The sequence below is a fragment of the Coturnix japonica genome, chromosome 1, assembly GCF_001577835.2.
Source record: "Coturnix japonica isolate 7356 chromosome 1, Coturnix japonica 2.1, whole genome shotgun sequence".
Taxonomy (NCBI): domain Eukaryota; kingdom Metazoa; phylum Chordata; class Aves; order Galliformes; family Phasianidae; genus Coturnix; species Coturnix japonica.
The window spans coordinates 92,419,517-92,433,990 of NC_029516.1; the positions used below are offsets into that span (position 1 = coordinate 92,419,517).

General features: G+C 46.0%; 1 protein-coding gene across 2 annotated transcripts in view; it reads right to left on the bottom strand.

Moving 5' to 3' along the window:
- APP (amyloid beta precursor protein) overlaps positions 1-11,703 on the bottom strand; it is a 195,840-nt gene extending 184,137 nt beyond the window's left edge. Inside the window, exon 1 of one of the 2 annotated variants that reach the window (XM_015880829.2) lies at positions 11,492-11,703. In XM_015880829.2, the coding sequence (XP_015736315.1) occupies positions 11,492-11,548 (57 nt within the window). In that variant the 5' untranslated portion in view covers positions 11,549-11,703. The remainder of the gene's footprint in view (positions 1-11,491) is intronic. The other variant, XM_015880839.2, reaches the window with a different exon arrangement.
- Between the last annotated feature and the right edge of the window lie 2,771 nt (positions 11,704-14,474).

Sequence of the window (14,474 nt, forward strand, 5' to 3'; positions counted from 1 at the left end):
CCCCCCCCCCAATCCCCTTCCCATTGAGCCCTAACAGAAGCAGCTGGACATGTGGCATAACCTCAACTCCTGGCTGTGCGTGGCAGCCCCAGTGCCTTTTTTGGATGAGTAGTGCTAGGAATTAGAAGAGTCAGAAATCCCTTGTTACCAGTCACAAGGAAAGTGTTTTTCAAAGTAGTTTGACGCTCACATTTATAACCGTAGTTCACTAACTGTGCAACCTTAGTCAAACTGAAGGCCTATAGTGAAGCAGCTGCAAGATCTAGTCACCCCTGACACCACACTGTGTTAGCAAGCAGCTAGGGGATATGGGCAACCCAGAGAGCAAAGCTGAGGGCTTCATGCCACAGAGCCCAGCCCACAGCACTGCACCATGACCCGCGCTGTCATTCAGTCCCTCGAGCACCAACGTGACAAACTTAAATGCCAACACAGGCATGGCAGGAAGCCACCAGTGTCAACAAAAAACAGGTTATTAGAAATAGTCCACAGACATGGCAAATTGGCAGGCACTGCCTCATAATCTGAAAGGATTTGTAGTATAAGCTAGAGGGAAAAACAATCTCTCCTCAAAGTCATAACTGCTAACAATCAGGAACACCTTCCCTCCTAAAGACAGTGGCAAAGCTGAGGAAAAGATGTGGCTAACAGAAGAAGGGCACTGCTTTTCCAGACCTACACTCTGGGCAGGTACCACTTTGCCAGACAGCAGCCAGTCTGAATCTAGTCACCCCTACTTCAAAAGAACATCCTGAGAGCCAAGCACCACCAAGAGAAAATTATTTCCTCCCACCGCCTCAGAAAAATAACCTGCGTGGGAACTGCACATGTCCACATCCAGAGAATGGAAAACAAGAAGCTAAGTCAAGTACGCCCACATGCTGTCACAAACCAAGACAGCACAAACGTCATCCACCGCAGCCTCACAAATGAAGGCCAAAGAAGGGAGGCAGAGGCCAAGCAGGCATGACAGCATACAGAGGACACACCAAGCAGATCAAGCTCAAGCTGGAAAGACTTCCCAGTATCACCATCAGCACAGGAGCATATTAAGCACCACCTTTCCTATTAGTAATTAGTGCAAGAAAGGCATACATTTTTAAACACACCTTCCCCATATCTTCCCATCATTAAGAACTGGGAAGAGACAGAAAACCACTCTGAGCCATGGGTGTGTCAGCTCACCCAACATTAACCAAGTATTTGTTGCATGACTACCTTCAAGTACAACCAGGCTGCGTATTTCAAACACCTTCAGGCAACCAAACCCATGTTCCAACTCAGAATGATATCCACAGGTAATGCAAGCTCCTAAATATTTCTATGTGGGGAAGGCATTAAAGATTTACATACACACATCTTAACAACACATGGAGAGGGGAATCCATTTTCAGAAATAATCTGCCTAAATAACACACGTAGTATCTATATGTATATATTTATCAAAAAGAAGAGCCCGGCTTATTTCCTCATGAAAGTCATTTGAAATAAGAGCACTTCATCTCAGCAAGTTCTCAGTCTTTGGTAAATTATTAATTCTGTGGCTGATTTCCACACTAACGTAAGGGGTATTATGACTTTCATGAGAGAATAAGCTGGGCTCTTTTTTTTATTTTACTTCTGCTGTAAGCTCTAAAGCAAATCTAAGCATTGCATGTAGCCAAGTTTATGTACAGCACACAGTGTTGGTTAAGACTGAAAAAGTACATTTACTATTTTGGGCACCAGAAGCACTTTTTTAAACAGGAAAGAGAGGGAGCAAAGTTTGTAAGCAGACCAAGACAAATCGTTAGCATGGTACATAAAAATCTGTTGACAGACATGCAACTGTAGGTGCTCATCTATTTCATTTCTATGTCTAAGTCAGTTTCCTCTTTCAAAGCACAAGCAGAAGGGCAAAGGAAATGCATCCCATTGAATACAAAACCTCAGGCACTCTCAACACCGTATCAGTTTAGGTACCATAAGATATTTGGCAAAGAGAGACTGATAATGCAATAGCACTTCCCTGAGGAATTTTCATGTGCTTTTTACGACATGTAATTGAAACTGCAGGAACAGGTGGCTAGAAATATTCTCTTTGTTTTATACTCCTTTTGACTCCAAAAAACATGACTTCCGAGTTTCTTTGCTATCTGGTTTAGCAAGAAGAATCAGTAATCACCAACATATACTGTAAATTCAAACAAAGTAGACAGAAGACTAAATCTTGAAGGTATGCATTTTAATCAGGAAGAGTCATCACCCCTCCCCACCCCTCACAAAGATTAAATAGTATTTGTAAGGCTTTCCCTCTCTGCTCTTCTTGATTCTTGCAAGCAATTCACTAGCTTACCAAAACCACCAACCACTTCTTCCTATCACCCTGGGAAAACCACCCGGTATGGCTTTTTATAGCACACATCACAAAGCAGCCTAACGGCTCTGCCTTTTTTCTTCCCCTGCAGATCATCTTCAGATAGACCACCTATTTGGCTGCCGGCGTGATTAAAAACAGCCTTCCCACTAGAAAGCCATTGACACTGTATGTTTAGCCAAGTAAGATGCTGGAGCAAGAATACCAAAGGGTTTTTTTGTTTTGTTTGAAGTGAATTTTGTACTGTGCTGTTTCTACTGAAACAAGAAATCAGGAAGTTAGACCAAGACAAGTAGCTGGATACACCTAAAATGACCTGACAAATATAGTACTGACTCAAGGGCAACTCTAACATGGACTGTTCAGTAAGAACGAGAATTTTCACTTCTAAAGAAGATGCCCCAAATCTCAGAACCCAGAGGGAAGGGCACAATACTTAAATTTAACTTAGAAATTTCTGATGCGCCAGCCACATTTCTCAAGTTTTAAGTATGTCTCTTAACCAAGTTATTCCCCATGATCAAAAAGTAGTATTTTCTGGACACACAGAGTCTGCAATCCAGTTTAAACACAGTATTCCCTAAAAGCTCTTGCAGCCTTTTACATCATCCTCAGCTTTTATTGAAACGTTTGGGGAATATCACTCAAGATACACTAATTAATGATAATCCTCCCAAGGTTTTATCCAATGCAGCACCAGACATTTAAAAGTCAAGAATCCTGTAAAATGTCTAAGTACTCCTCACCCAACACAGTCATTCACAGCCCCAGAAAACTGCCCACAGTTCATTTCCTTTCTTCTTTAGGACTTGTTTAGTGGAGTTATGGAGGCAATTTGAACACAGAATCACAGAATTATCAGGGTTGGAAAAGACCTAGAAGATCATCCAGTCCAACCATCACCAATACTTCCCAGCTAAATCATATCCCTCAAGACAACATCCAAACGTTTCTTGAACACTCCCATGGTCAGTGACTCCATCACCTCCCTGGGCAGCGCATTCCAGTGCCTGACTACCCTTTCCGAGAAGTAAGACACATAGAGTGAAGAGAACTGCAGAAAGATCCAATTCCAAACCTGTTTTGCACTATCAACAGGTGTGACAAACACACCAGAGGAATCCAGCTTTCTGGTGTTTGGTTCCACTCCAGCATCTCTTGCTTCAGCAGGACCAGTAACAGGAAAAACAAAAACTCAACTGTTTAAAGAATTGAGAAAGCTCAACATAACCATACTATGCTGTTTCTCTCAGAAAACGGTGGCTCAACAAGCTTAAAAATATATATATACACACATACATAAGTCTAACTCTCAGCCATACCTGTACTTGGTAACACCAAATCTCATGCTAAAATCAACAAGCAAATGTATCTGCAATTAATACTGGCACGTGCAAGCCAAAAAGCGCTCCACATCAAGACACTGCCATATTCCCTGAGGGTGCATTTCAAGTTGGTGGGATCTTCATGTGAATACAGAATTTAAATCCCACCACATGGAGGGTGCCTGCACTCATCTCCTGCACCTCACTGGCTACTGCACTTCTCCTATTTGCCATGATGCAGCCCAACATCCTTTATTTACCCCTCTGGAAAAATCAGTCACTCAGTCTTTGCTCCTACTTTGCCTCTGTAGACTGAAGGCAAAAAAACTCATTTCCTTTCTCAGCTCACCACAAGTCTGTACTATTAAAAACATGTCTATGGTTTCCTATTTGAATGCCTTCCAGAAAGTGCTAGCTGTCAGGTTTTTGTTATCCTGCTATTTCCTCTTTGTGGAGGCAATTAAGGCAGTGTTCAATCTTCCTTCTAATAAATTACAGATTATCTTTCTCATTTGGTTTTGCCTCCAGAACTAGAGTTTAAACAAGTAAATGAAGTAGCTTCCATCCCTCAGAACTGCCAGCACCTAAACCAAACCCCACTTTGCCATCCCCTCCCTGGAGAAGATGGGCTCCCTTCAGAGACTTCGGATCCTCTACTCTAAGGAAACCCCCTAACCAGCACAGGGCTTTAACAATGCCCACAGGCCTCAGTCAGCTTGTGGTTCTGCGCATGGTGCCATGCAGGCCCAGACCAGCAGCTACCTCCTAACCCTGCCAACGTCTCCAATGCTGGCCAAGCACTGAAGCAATGTTACAGCCCAAATAAGCAAGTCTTTGTGCTGGTTTTATAAGAGATATCATCTTCACGTGGATCCACACAGACATGACAGGAAGATGAAATACATCACCTGAACAGCTCCAAGTTGTTGTGATCAAGATGTGTGTGATTAAGAATACCTTACACAATAAACATGGGAAACTGGCTTTTCAATGTTAAGGGTAGCAGGAAAAAAAATATTCTACCATTGTAAGAAATAAAAGTGCTGAACACTATTTTAAAGTCTATGTCTTTTTACAGTATTTAGCAGCCAGTACAGTATTTAGCTTTTTATTCAGTTTATGTTTCCCTGAATAATAACCCTCCTTCCCAGTAAATAAATATACAGGTGCTGTATGTGTGTAAAAATAAGCCTTTATTAATGATAAAAAAACAACTGAAGCCAAGAGTTTATGAGAAACTTGAAGCCAAGTTTATGAGAAGCTTAGAACATGAATAGTATCAAACCTTTATCAAGACAGTACATCAGAATTCCATTACCCATATTTTAAGGTAGGACATAGGGAGCAAACAGTTTTTCAAGCTACCTTTCAGATGATCACAATCACAGAATATCTCGAGTTGGAAGGGACTCACAAGGATCACCAAGTCAAACTCTAGCACCACACAAAATTCAAACCCTACATCTGACAACACTGGCCAAAGGCCTCCTGAACAGCAGCAGGCTTGGTATTATGACCACTGCCCTGGGTAGCTTGTTCCAGTGCCTGACCTCTGGTAAAAAACCTTTTCATTACACCCAACCTGACCCTTCCCTGATGAGGAAAGGTGAACTACTCTATTAGCTCAGAAATCCATATTCGAATCCAGTTTAAAACTCCAGTGATAAACAAGTTTACACAACTGATCATAACAAGAATAAGCAGGTTGTCTCCAAATTAGATTGCTGTGTATGAAAAAAATTGATGAAAAAAAAATAGAGCCTTTTGCAGGGCCTCAATTTAGAAAAAAAAAATAGAAAAAGAAAATAAAAAAGACTTCTCACAGGGTTAAAGCTTCAAAATAAGCAGTCTTTAGGACATGCTGACAAGGTAAGAGAATGTTTGCTGCAGGCACAGAGACCATGCAATAGCATGTCAAGGAGACTAGAAGTAACATCCAAATCCTGTCCCTATATCTCTATTATGTCATCTGTGTCAAATGAATACTATTATGAATGAGGAGACAATTATCACCTTCACCATAAGAAAAATTTAGAAAGACATTTTAGGTCTCTAAGCTCCAATAACTGTATTACCTAAATCTGGGTTGTGTATGTATAAATTCCTGTTTCATAGTTCCAAAAAAATCAAAGCCCAAACTTCATAGTTTCCAAAACAAAATACAGGGTATTGCTCACTTATCTTAAACTCCTGTTAGACGTGAATTGTTTTATATGAATTCCTAAGAGAAATTACATAAAAAATAGTTACTACCATACTGGATCAAACAAATGTCATTTTCTGAAAGGGAGCAATTTTAAAATGCTTTTACGAGCAAGTACAACTAGTTTTGTCCCATTCCTGTCACATGCTATCTGCTGTGGTTGAATAGATAAGCTCTACTCTGGAGAAGGATAAACCAGAGAAGGGTGAATAGGGAATTCCTATCTGGATTAGCTCAAAATGGGTCAGTGGGAACTGAATGGAGCCATCCATCCCTAAATGCAGCTCCTAGGAGCATTTTGCCTTTCACAATAACTTGACATTAACTTTTAATGATCAGGAACCAAAGAGAGGTCAGGTATGAAAAGACTGCTCATGTGCCACCACAGGTCATCACAGGGAGGCAAAGGGACCAACACCTTAATTAACACTGCTCCATCAACTTCAGAAAATGTGGTTTCAGAGGCTAGGGCTCTTCTCCCAAAGCAGCTGCCTGCTCTTTTGGTTGGGCCAGTTCAACTGGTTGTGGCCATTTTCTAACTCAGCTCTCTGAAGCATCTGCCAGAAAAAGAGACCTATTAAAAAAAAAAATGCACAGCTTGTTTATTTCAGCACAGAGCGGGGTCATGAAACCAGCAGAGTCGCCACTGAGTGCTGAACAGGCTGACTGTAGAGAGTAGAAACCACTGGTGGAAGCACAACAAGCAGCTCAAAGCAGCCAGCTCCCGAGCTAGGTCCTCTGCCAGCCATACGGCAGAGCTGAACTCCAGCCTGAAAAGGCCAAGTGGATTACAAACCACAAAGTGCACTGGCTCACATGCTTCTATGTTTAAAGCTTGGCTGCCTCACAGTCCGTGAAAGACCAGCAGCTGACCAGAATGTTGGCTTCCCTTGGAAAGCCTCTTAAACAGGCACAGTTTACCCTTTAATATGAAGTCCTCAAGAGAAGACTGGGTTCTTCTGAACTTGCTGTAAGGATGAGCGAGAAAACACAGCAAGCCAGAAGTCCTGCTTCTTAGCTGAGGAAACCACAGTGCTTATAGAGCTGTCACACTGAGAGCTAAACACTTAGGTACACACATATTGACTGGCTGCTATCCAATCTGGTCCCTGTGAATGCGGGCCATTATTCCCATTTAGCTGATTTTCTGTAAGACTAATTTCTCACATGAAGTGGTAGATATTTTTGGAACTTACATGCATCTTTAGATCACAAAAATAAAGAAACAACGTAGGTTTTGGAAGGTTTGTTGTTGTTTTTAAACTCAAATAAAAACAAATACTTAAGTTTGACAACTAAAAGACAAGACAGTTGATGGGACATAGTGACCTATTCAGAACTGAAATCTCAAAGTTATGCATCAGGCATTACTGGTTTGTACTCTCAGCTGGCCCTATACCATTGAAAGGGATAGAAAATGTGCATCAATTGTAGGTACTTCTGAAGGAAAGTCAGGGAAGATGGGCAGTTTCCAGACCAAGTTCTGAGAGCAAAGGCTCCTCCAAACGAATGCATTCTGCTTTAAAAATAAATTCAGAGCAATATTTTGTCTTCTTTTGACAGTCCCATCTCAGAACTAGTCCAAGCTCACGCCTGTTATCAACACCGTTCTTGGCAATGCTCAGCCTGTCAGCGGCCATTGTGTACTCTCACCACAAGAACATGTTCTAACAGTTTAACCAAGCTTACAGAAAGTCATTCGGTACTTTTTCAATTTGCTTTACTTTTAATCTTCTTACACCACAGGATTTTCCAAAATCCCACGAATTTAAATCCAATAACACACAGCTCTCGACTTACGTGTTAAACCCATACTAGATAGATCACCTAACAACTTCAATGAACACGTTATCATACACAAACCCTATTATACGCTTATCAGTAGCAGCCAAGAATTGTCTCTTCATTGCCTGGGTACAACTTCTGTGACTACTGTCCGAACAGCCTCCAGGCACACCTCAATACAGAGATGAGCCAACTATACCATAGGCCAGCTGCTCATCAGCCACCAGAACAGGCTGTCCAGGGGGGTGGTGGAATCTCCTTCTCTGGAGATATTCAAGACCCGCCTGGACGCCTACCTGTGTGACATGGTTTAGGGAGCCTGCTTTGGCAGGGGGGTTGGACTCAATGATCTCTAGAGGTCCCTTCCAACCACCACAGTTCTGTGATTCTGTGATCAGGGTTGCTCAGGCTCTGTCTTTGGAGCTCTATCTTCAGACCTACCTGAGCCTCCAGAACTGGCCCTGTTTTGGAGGTCGGAGCAAAGTCCACCAGAGACTCCGTGATCCTATCAACTAATTCCTTGAACAATTCTCCATACTCAACAGTTGGTGCTAATTATTTTACCAAGCCACTGAGAAATGACTCTGTCGAGAGAAACACCTGCCATTTCATCAAGCAGTTCAATGAAATACCTACGCTCTGAAGCTACAGTGCCAAGTTTTGCATTTTAAAAAGGATGGACAATTAGAAGGAATCTTTGTACCTTTCCTTTGCAAATCATACAAACTGTTTGTCCCCGACACATGCCAAGAGAAAAGCCATCATGAAGTTGACCTCCACTTCTTGTTGGTTTCCCCTATAGATCAGAATAGCACTTCATTAAAGCAGTTAAGAAAGATTGCCTGCACTTGTCGCATAAATAGATAAAGGTGGAGTAAGAGAGGAGAAAAAAGAAGTCTCGCAATCTTGTCACCTTCATACATGCTCTAGAAAAGTATGGCAGCTGATCACTTTTCCCCTCAGAAAACACATCTGAAGAGAACTGAAGTCTAGAAATTGTTGCTCGTTAAACATAAAAGACAAGCGGGGCAGTGAGGGAGAAGCTCCATTCTTCCCTCTTTTAATTTATCCATTTGACTGTCAATGCACCAGAATCCATAATGCCTGCACTGCCATTGCAAGATTTTAAGGGTGAAGTTCAAAGGGAATCTCTTAACCAAAAAAAAAAAACAAAACAAAAAACCACCCACAAAAACCACATTTCCAAGAGAAAAATCAAGAACGGAAGCAGAAGGAAGAACTCAAATTCTATAATGGAGGCAAAAGAAAAGCTTGCTTTAACTGCCCACGTTACAGGAAGTCATTTTCAAAGACCTACTTAAAATCTGAACAATTAAGAAATGAGTTCTTGGAACCTTCATTTAAAAAGAGCCAAACAAAAGCTTCGAAATCACAGCATTAGACAGTTCTTTAAAAACGCTGCCGGGCAATATGCTTCTTGTGAGCTTACTTCCTGAGGGCCTGCTTGTATGCTAGCAATGTCTTAGTAATTCCATTTCAGTTTGCTGGTATGAGAGTCCTGCTTATAAAAGTGGATTTACGGCAGTACCAGGCATGACAAATCTTGACACCCCAACCGTGTGCTAATTAGACGAAATCTTAATATGCAAAACTGAGATTGTTCACTCAGACTCACAGCTACCGTCTTTCGCATTTACCTACTGAAATCAGACAATAAATAGGATGAGATTAAATGGTAACTATTCGAGAAAGCGACACATCACAAAGTACTAGAATTCTTGCCAGGTAAAATTCCAACCCTCCTCCCCCTCCCCTCCAAGTATGATTCACTTGGCTGCAAGTAGCATGCTAAGCAACTGAGACATCACTGTAGCATCACTATGGAGTATTTCCTCCAGAGATGCAGAAATATTAATCTACCTGAAATTCTACATAGGAATTTCTTATGTGTAATATTGCAAGGCTTTCAATTTTGCTCCTGTTTTCCCTCTTCCTTACACCACACTCCCTCTGAAAACATGCATAGGTCCTTCTGCTGCTTTCCTAAAAGCATTTGTTAAAATGGCAGGAGAAACGGTTGAGTTTTAGGAGATGAGATCTCAAATCTACTTCAAACATCAAAATTTCACATTTCAGCACACAAAGACAATGCAAGTGTGGTAAACGTATGCATGCAATTCCTGTTATGAAATACTGAAATATTATAAAAGCAGCCCCGTGTTCAAATCATCAACCTTCAGCATATCAAGATACAAAGAACCAAGACTAATCATAAGATGACCAGATGTTAGAAACTATCCCACCACCTAACAGGAAAAAAGAGGAAAAAAGCCTCAAACATTGTCATGAACTGCCAGAACCAGATGGAAAGCTTCTTCTGCACAAACACTGCTGCCCATTTAAACAACTACTTCAAGGCAAAGAACGTCTCTGAAAATTCTGGATGCTACTCCAGCAGGCATCACGGAAAGGATGGGGTTGCAGATGAATGCAGGCTCTCCTCAGAATGGTTCTGACGCAAAACCCAAGCCCTCCTTCTTGCAAGTGCTTATACAGTGCCTGCACCTCTATACCTTTTCCCACATATATATATATATACACATATATATAAGGCTAGGGACAGAGAGATCCAATGGACCACACAGTGACGGGCATCACTATCTGAAGTACCGTTCCAAATCTATTTTTCCTTTCTTTATTTGGCCCCATCTAAGCGCCCAAGGCAGAGATTTCCTTCTATTACTTTCAAGCAGCAAACGGTCGCATCAAGCTAACACCCAAACGAGTTTTATAACTGGAAACCTTAAAGCCCCGAGCCTCTTCACAACCCTTCATTTTTTATATCCCCTGCTCGGCGTTTCCCAGCCTGTGCCTGTAAGAGCAGCATCTGGCACAGGGACGGCCAGGTACCGTGAGGCGAGCCGAGCTCTGAGCGCCCGGTGCCAGCCCTGCGGGCTCCCTGGGGCAGAGGATCTGTGAGTCGAGGGCTCCGGGCCGGGGGGCGGCTCCCTACACACCTTCAGCGGGCGGCACCGGCTGCTCTCTGCGCTCAGTCACGGGGGGCGAGAGGAGCCCACCCGTCTCCGCCCCACCGGGTTCTCAGCGGAAGGTGCCGCCGGGCAGCCCGGAGCAGCGGGGCAGGATGAGGGCGATGCCGCCCAGGGTCGGGCCGTCCGCCGCTCGCATGACGGCGCCCCTCTGCTGCACTGCAGCGGCGCCATCTTCTCGCGCTTCGCCGCCGCGCAGCCCCAGCCCGCCCCGCCGCAGGGAAACCCGCCCCGCGGCTCCGCACGGCTCGGCTCGGCACAGCTCGGCACTGCACGGCACTGCACGCCCCCGCCCCGCGTCCCCGCCGCCCGGCTGCCGTGCCAGCCCCGCCGGGAGGCTCCTCGCTGCCGCCCCGCGCACCTGTGAGGGTGTGTGTGCGCGACGGGGCGGGCGCGGTGCCTCCCCCGCACGCCGCTCCTCCCGCCGCCCCCTGAGGCCCCGCGCCCCCCGCCCGGCCGGCAAAGTTTCCCTTCCCCGACCCTCGGCAGAGGATCCCTCCGGGGACGCGCACCGTCCCCACGAATAGGCTGAAGGCAGCGGTGGGCGCGGGCAGCCGGGTGGTAGCGATGCGCGGGGCCGCGAGAGCCGCCGAGCTCTCTCTCTGCCTCCGTTCTGCCCCCGTCTCCCCTTCGTTCAGCGGGAGCGGCCCTATTGTTCACCGGCGGCCGGGGAAGGAAGCTCCGGCGCAGGGCAGGCGACGGGGACCTTCACCGAGCCCCGCCGCAGGGGCGGCTCCGGGCAGACAAAGCCTTCGGGAGACGCAGGAGGACGGCGGGAGCGAGCCCCCGCCCGACCGCCCCCTGCCCCGCTTACCTCGAGGGCCCGTGCGACGCCGGCGGCCAGCAGCAGAAGGGCTAAATGGGGCAGCATCGCGGCGGCCGAGAGGGGAGGGGGAGAAGGGCGGCCGGCCGGCGGGACGCGCTGGGCTACGGCAGTAAATCCGCGGGGCCGCACCGCTGCCAGGGAGAGCGACTGAGCTGCAGCGGCACCACCGAGCGCCGCGGCGGGGCCGGTCAGCTGATGGCCCGGCCCGCCCCCGAGCGGGCGGTGCGGCTCGGCCCGGCCCGGCCCTCCCGCCCCGCGGAGACCCCTAGCGGCAGCAAAAGGGCGGAGCAGCACCGACACGCGGCTGGGCGGTACGGGGAGAGCACCGCGGGGCCAGGCTCGGTCTGATGAGGGCTCGAGCAGCCCTTAGGCTGTCTTGAAGGTGGAGTGATTGTCTGCTCAGCCTCTCACATAATGCATAATCTGTCTCCAAAGCACTTGAGCACGCAACTGAGGCCTCAGCCTCCTGTTGGGGAGATAGCAGTGACCCACGGCATCGCTTTGCTTACTGCTAATTGCAAAATCAATGCAGAATTTGTGGAAGCGTCACTGAGAAATAACGCACGCAGGTGCACTGACTAAAGCAAGGCTCACAACATCTGAACAAGGAAGAAGTCAAACTTCGGTGCTTTTTCATATGGATTGCAAGCAGAAGGCCAAAGCAAACTTACTTCCCTGTCTTCTACATCCAATTGTAAACTTTCAGAGAGCATCCATAGGAGCGCTATGAAGACCGTGAAAGGTCTGAAGGGCAAGGCCCCTCGGTGTGTCCAACTCAGAGCAGAGGAGCTGAGGAGAGGCCTCATGGTTGTTGCAGCTCTTCACCTGGAGCAGACAGGCAGTGCTGAGCTCTGCTCTGTGTGACAGCGTCAGGGCCCGAGGGAACTGCATGGAGCTGTGCCAGGGGAGGGGCAGCTGGGGGTTAGGAGAAAGTTCTTCATCAGAGGGTTGTAGGGCCCTAAAACAGGTTCCCGTGAGGAGTGGTCACCAAGTGTACAAGAAGCATCTGGACAGCGCTCTCACACATATGGTCTTATTTTAGGGTGGCACTGTGTGGAGCCAGGAGCTGTACTCGATGATCCTTCTGGGTCCCTTCCAACTTGGAATAGTCCAACTCATAGTGCATGGGGATAGGACTAGGGGTAATGGGATGAAAGTACAGCATAGGAAGTTTTGCACGAATGTGCGGAAGAACTTCTTTACGGTGAGGGTGACGGAGCACTGGAACAGGCTGCCCAGGGAGGTGGTGGAGTCTCCTTCTCTGGAGACCCGCCTGGACGCCTACCTGTGTGACGTGGTGTAGGGAGCCTGCTTTGGCAGGGGGTTGGACTCGATGATCTCTAGAGGTCCCTTCCAACCCCTACAATTCTGTGATTCTGTGAAATTCAGTTTGATGTTACCTGGCGTGTTCTGTTGACCTTGTTGCAGGCTGTCTACTGCCACTAAGGCCCACAAGACCCCTATTAACAGACACCCTGTGCAACAGAGAACTTCAGCCTGGTCACAAAAGGGACAAGTCACCCCAGTGCCTGGTTTGGTGATGGAAGCCTGGGCTGCGCTGTCCTCAGCACTCTTCTCATAGTACCACAGACTAACCTGAGCTGGAAGAGATGCACACAGATCACCAAGTCTAACTCCTGGCTCCAGTCTATGCCTGAGAGTATTGTCCAAATGCATTTTGAACTCCAGCAAGCTTATGTCCATGTTCTTTTCAAGTCAAAGCAGAAATCCACTGAGACCCAGTCCAAGCTTCATCCAATCCAGAGGGATATTTACCGGGCTGGAGTAGACAACAGCAGGGTCAAGCGGGCTGAAATGTTCAGGAAGACACCTCAGCACTGCAGCATTTCACCCCCATAGGCAAGCTGTAGATTCAGAAGACCATTCTCATGCAAATATGACACTGCTCATACAAATGAATGAACTGATGGTGTACAATGGCTTTGGGGAATTGCTTGAGTCACACTTGGATAGTTTGAGTGGTCTCTGACAGGCAACTAACAGCTGAGGCCCCTCTCTCCCTATGTACAGATGTGAAGTATATCCCAGTGTAATTAGTAGGTGCTTTTAAGAAATACACCCATGACACAATACAACTTGTAAATTAAAATTGGTTAAATAACAACAATGGCAGGTTTAGCTGGAATAATTGAATATTGTTATCTTCTTGTTAGGATAATGATTGTACGGCTTTAAGGGGTTAGGGAAGGATTTGCTATGCAAATGTTCCCAACCAGTTGGCTTCTAAACCCAGCCAGCAGAAAGGCAGCACAGTGGTTGCAAATCAGCAACATCCTGCCGGAGCTGATGGAGGTCATTCAAAAACAATTCTTCCCAGAAACAATGGAGGCAATCAGAAGGAAGCTCTTTTCAAGTTCTGAAAAAATAAAAAAAAAAAAAAAAAAAAAAGAATCCAGCTTTCACATGGATAGAAGACCAAAATAGATCCATGTCACTCTTTTATTATATATATTATTGGCTTGGTAGCTCTTTGCAAACACTGCTTCCTAGCACTGAAACCCAGCAGCACTTCCAACTGCAGTTTTTCTGAATGTGGCAAGCCTACATCCTCCCTCATGGTGGGCCCCTTCTGCCCTTTATGGGGTGAGGGTCAGAGCCGTTGGGTCGCACACCTCAGGGTAGGAGCAGGAGAGAAAGAACACGTGAAAAGGTGGGGAAAAGTCAAAGGTGCAGAAAAGCCTAAGATATAGGTCTGAGCCATTAATACAAACCAATGACAAGATTTGCCAAGGCCGTAACTAAAGACTCCTTTGAAAGTCATCATAGAAATACAGAATCACAGGATGTCCTGGGTTGAAAAGGACCAACATGATCATCAAGTTTCAACCCCCCTGCTATGCACAGGGTTGCCAACCACCAGGCTGCCCAAATGCCTGCAGGGATGGGGCATCCACAATCTGTTTGGGCAAAGTCATTTGTAAGATCTACAAAATTGAGAGATGACCTGCTG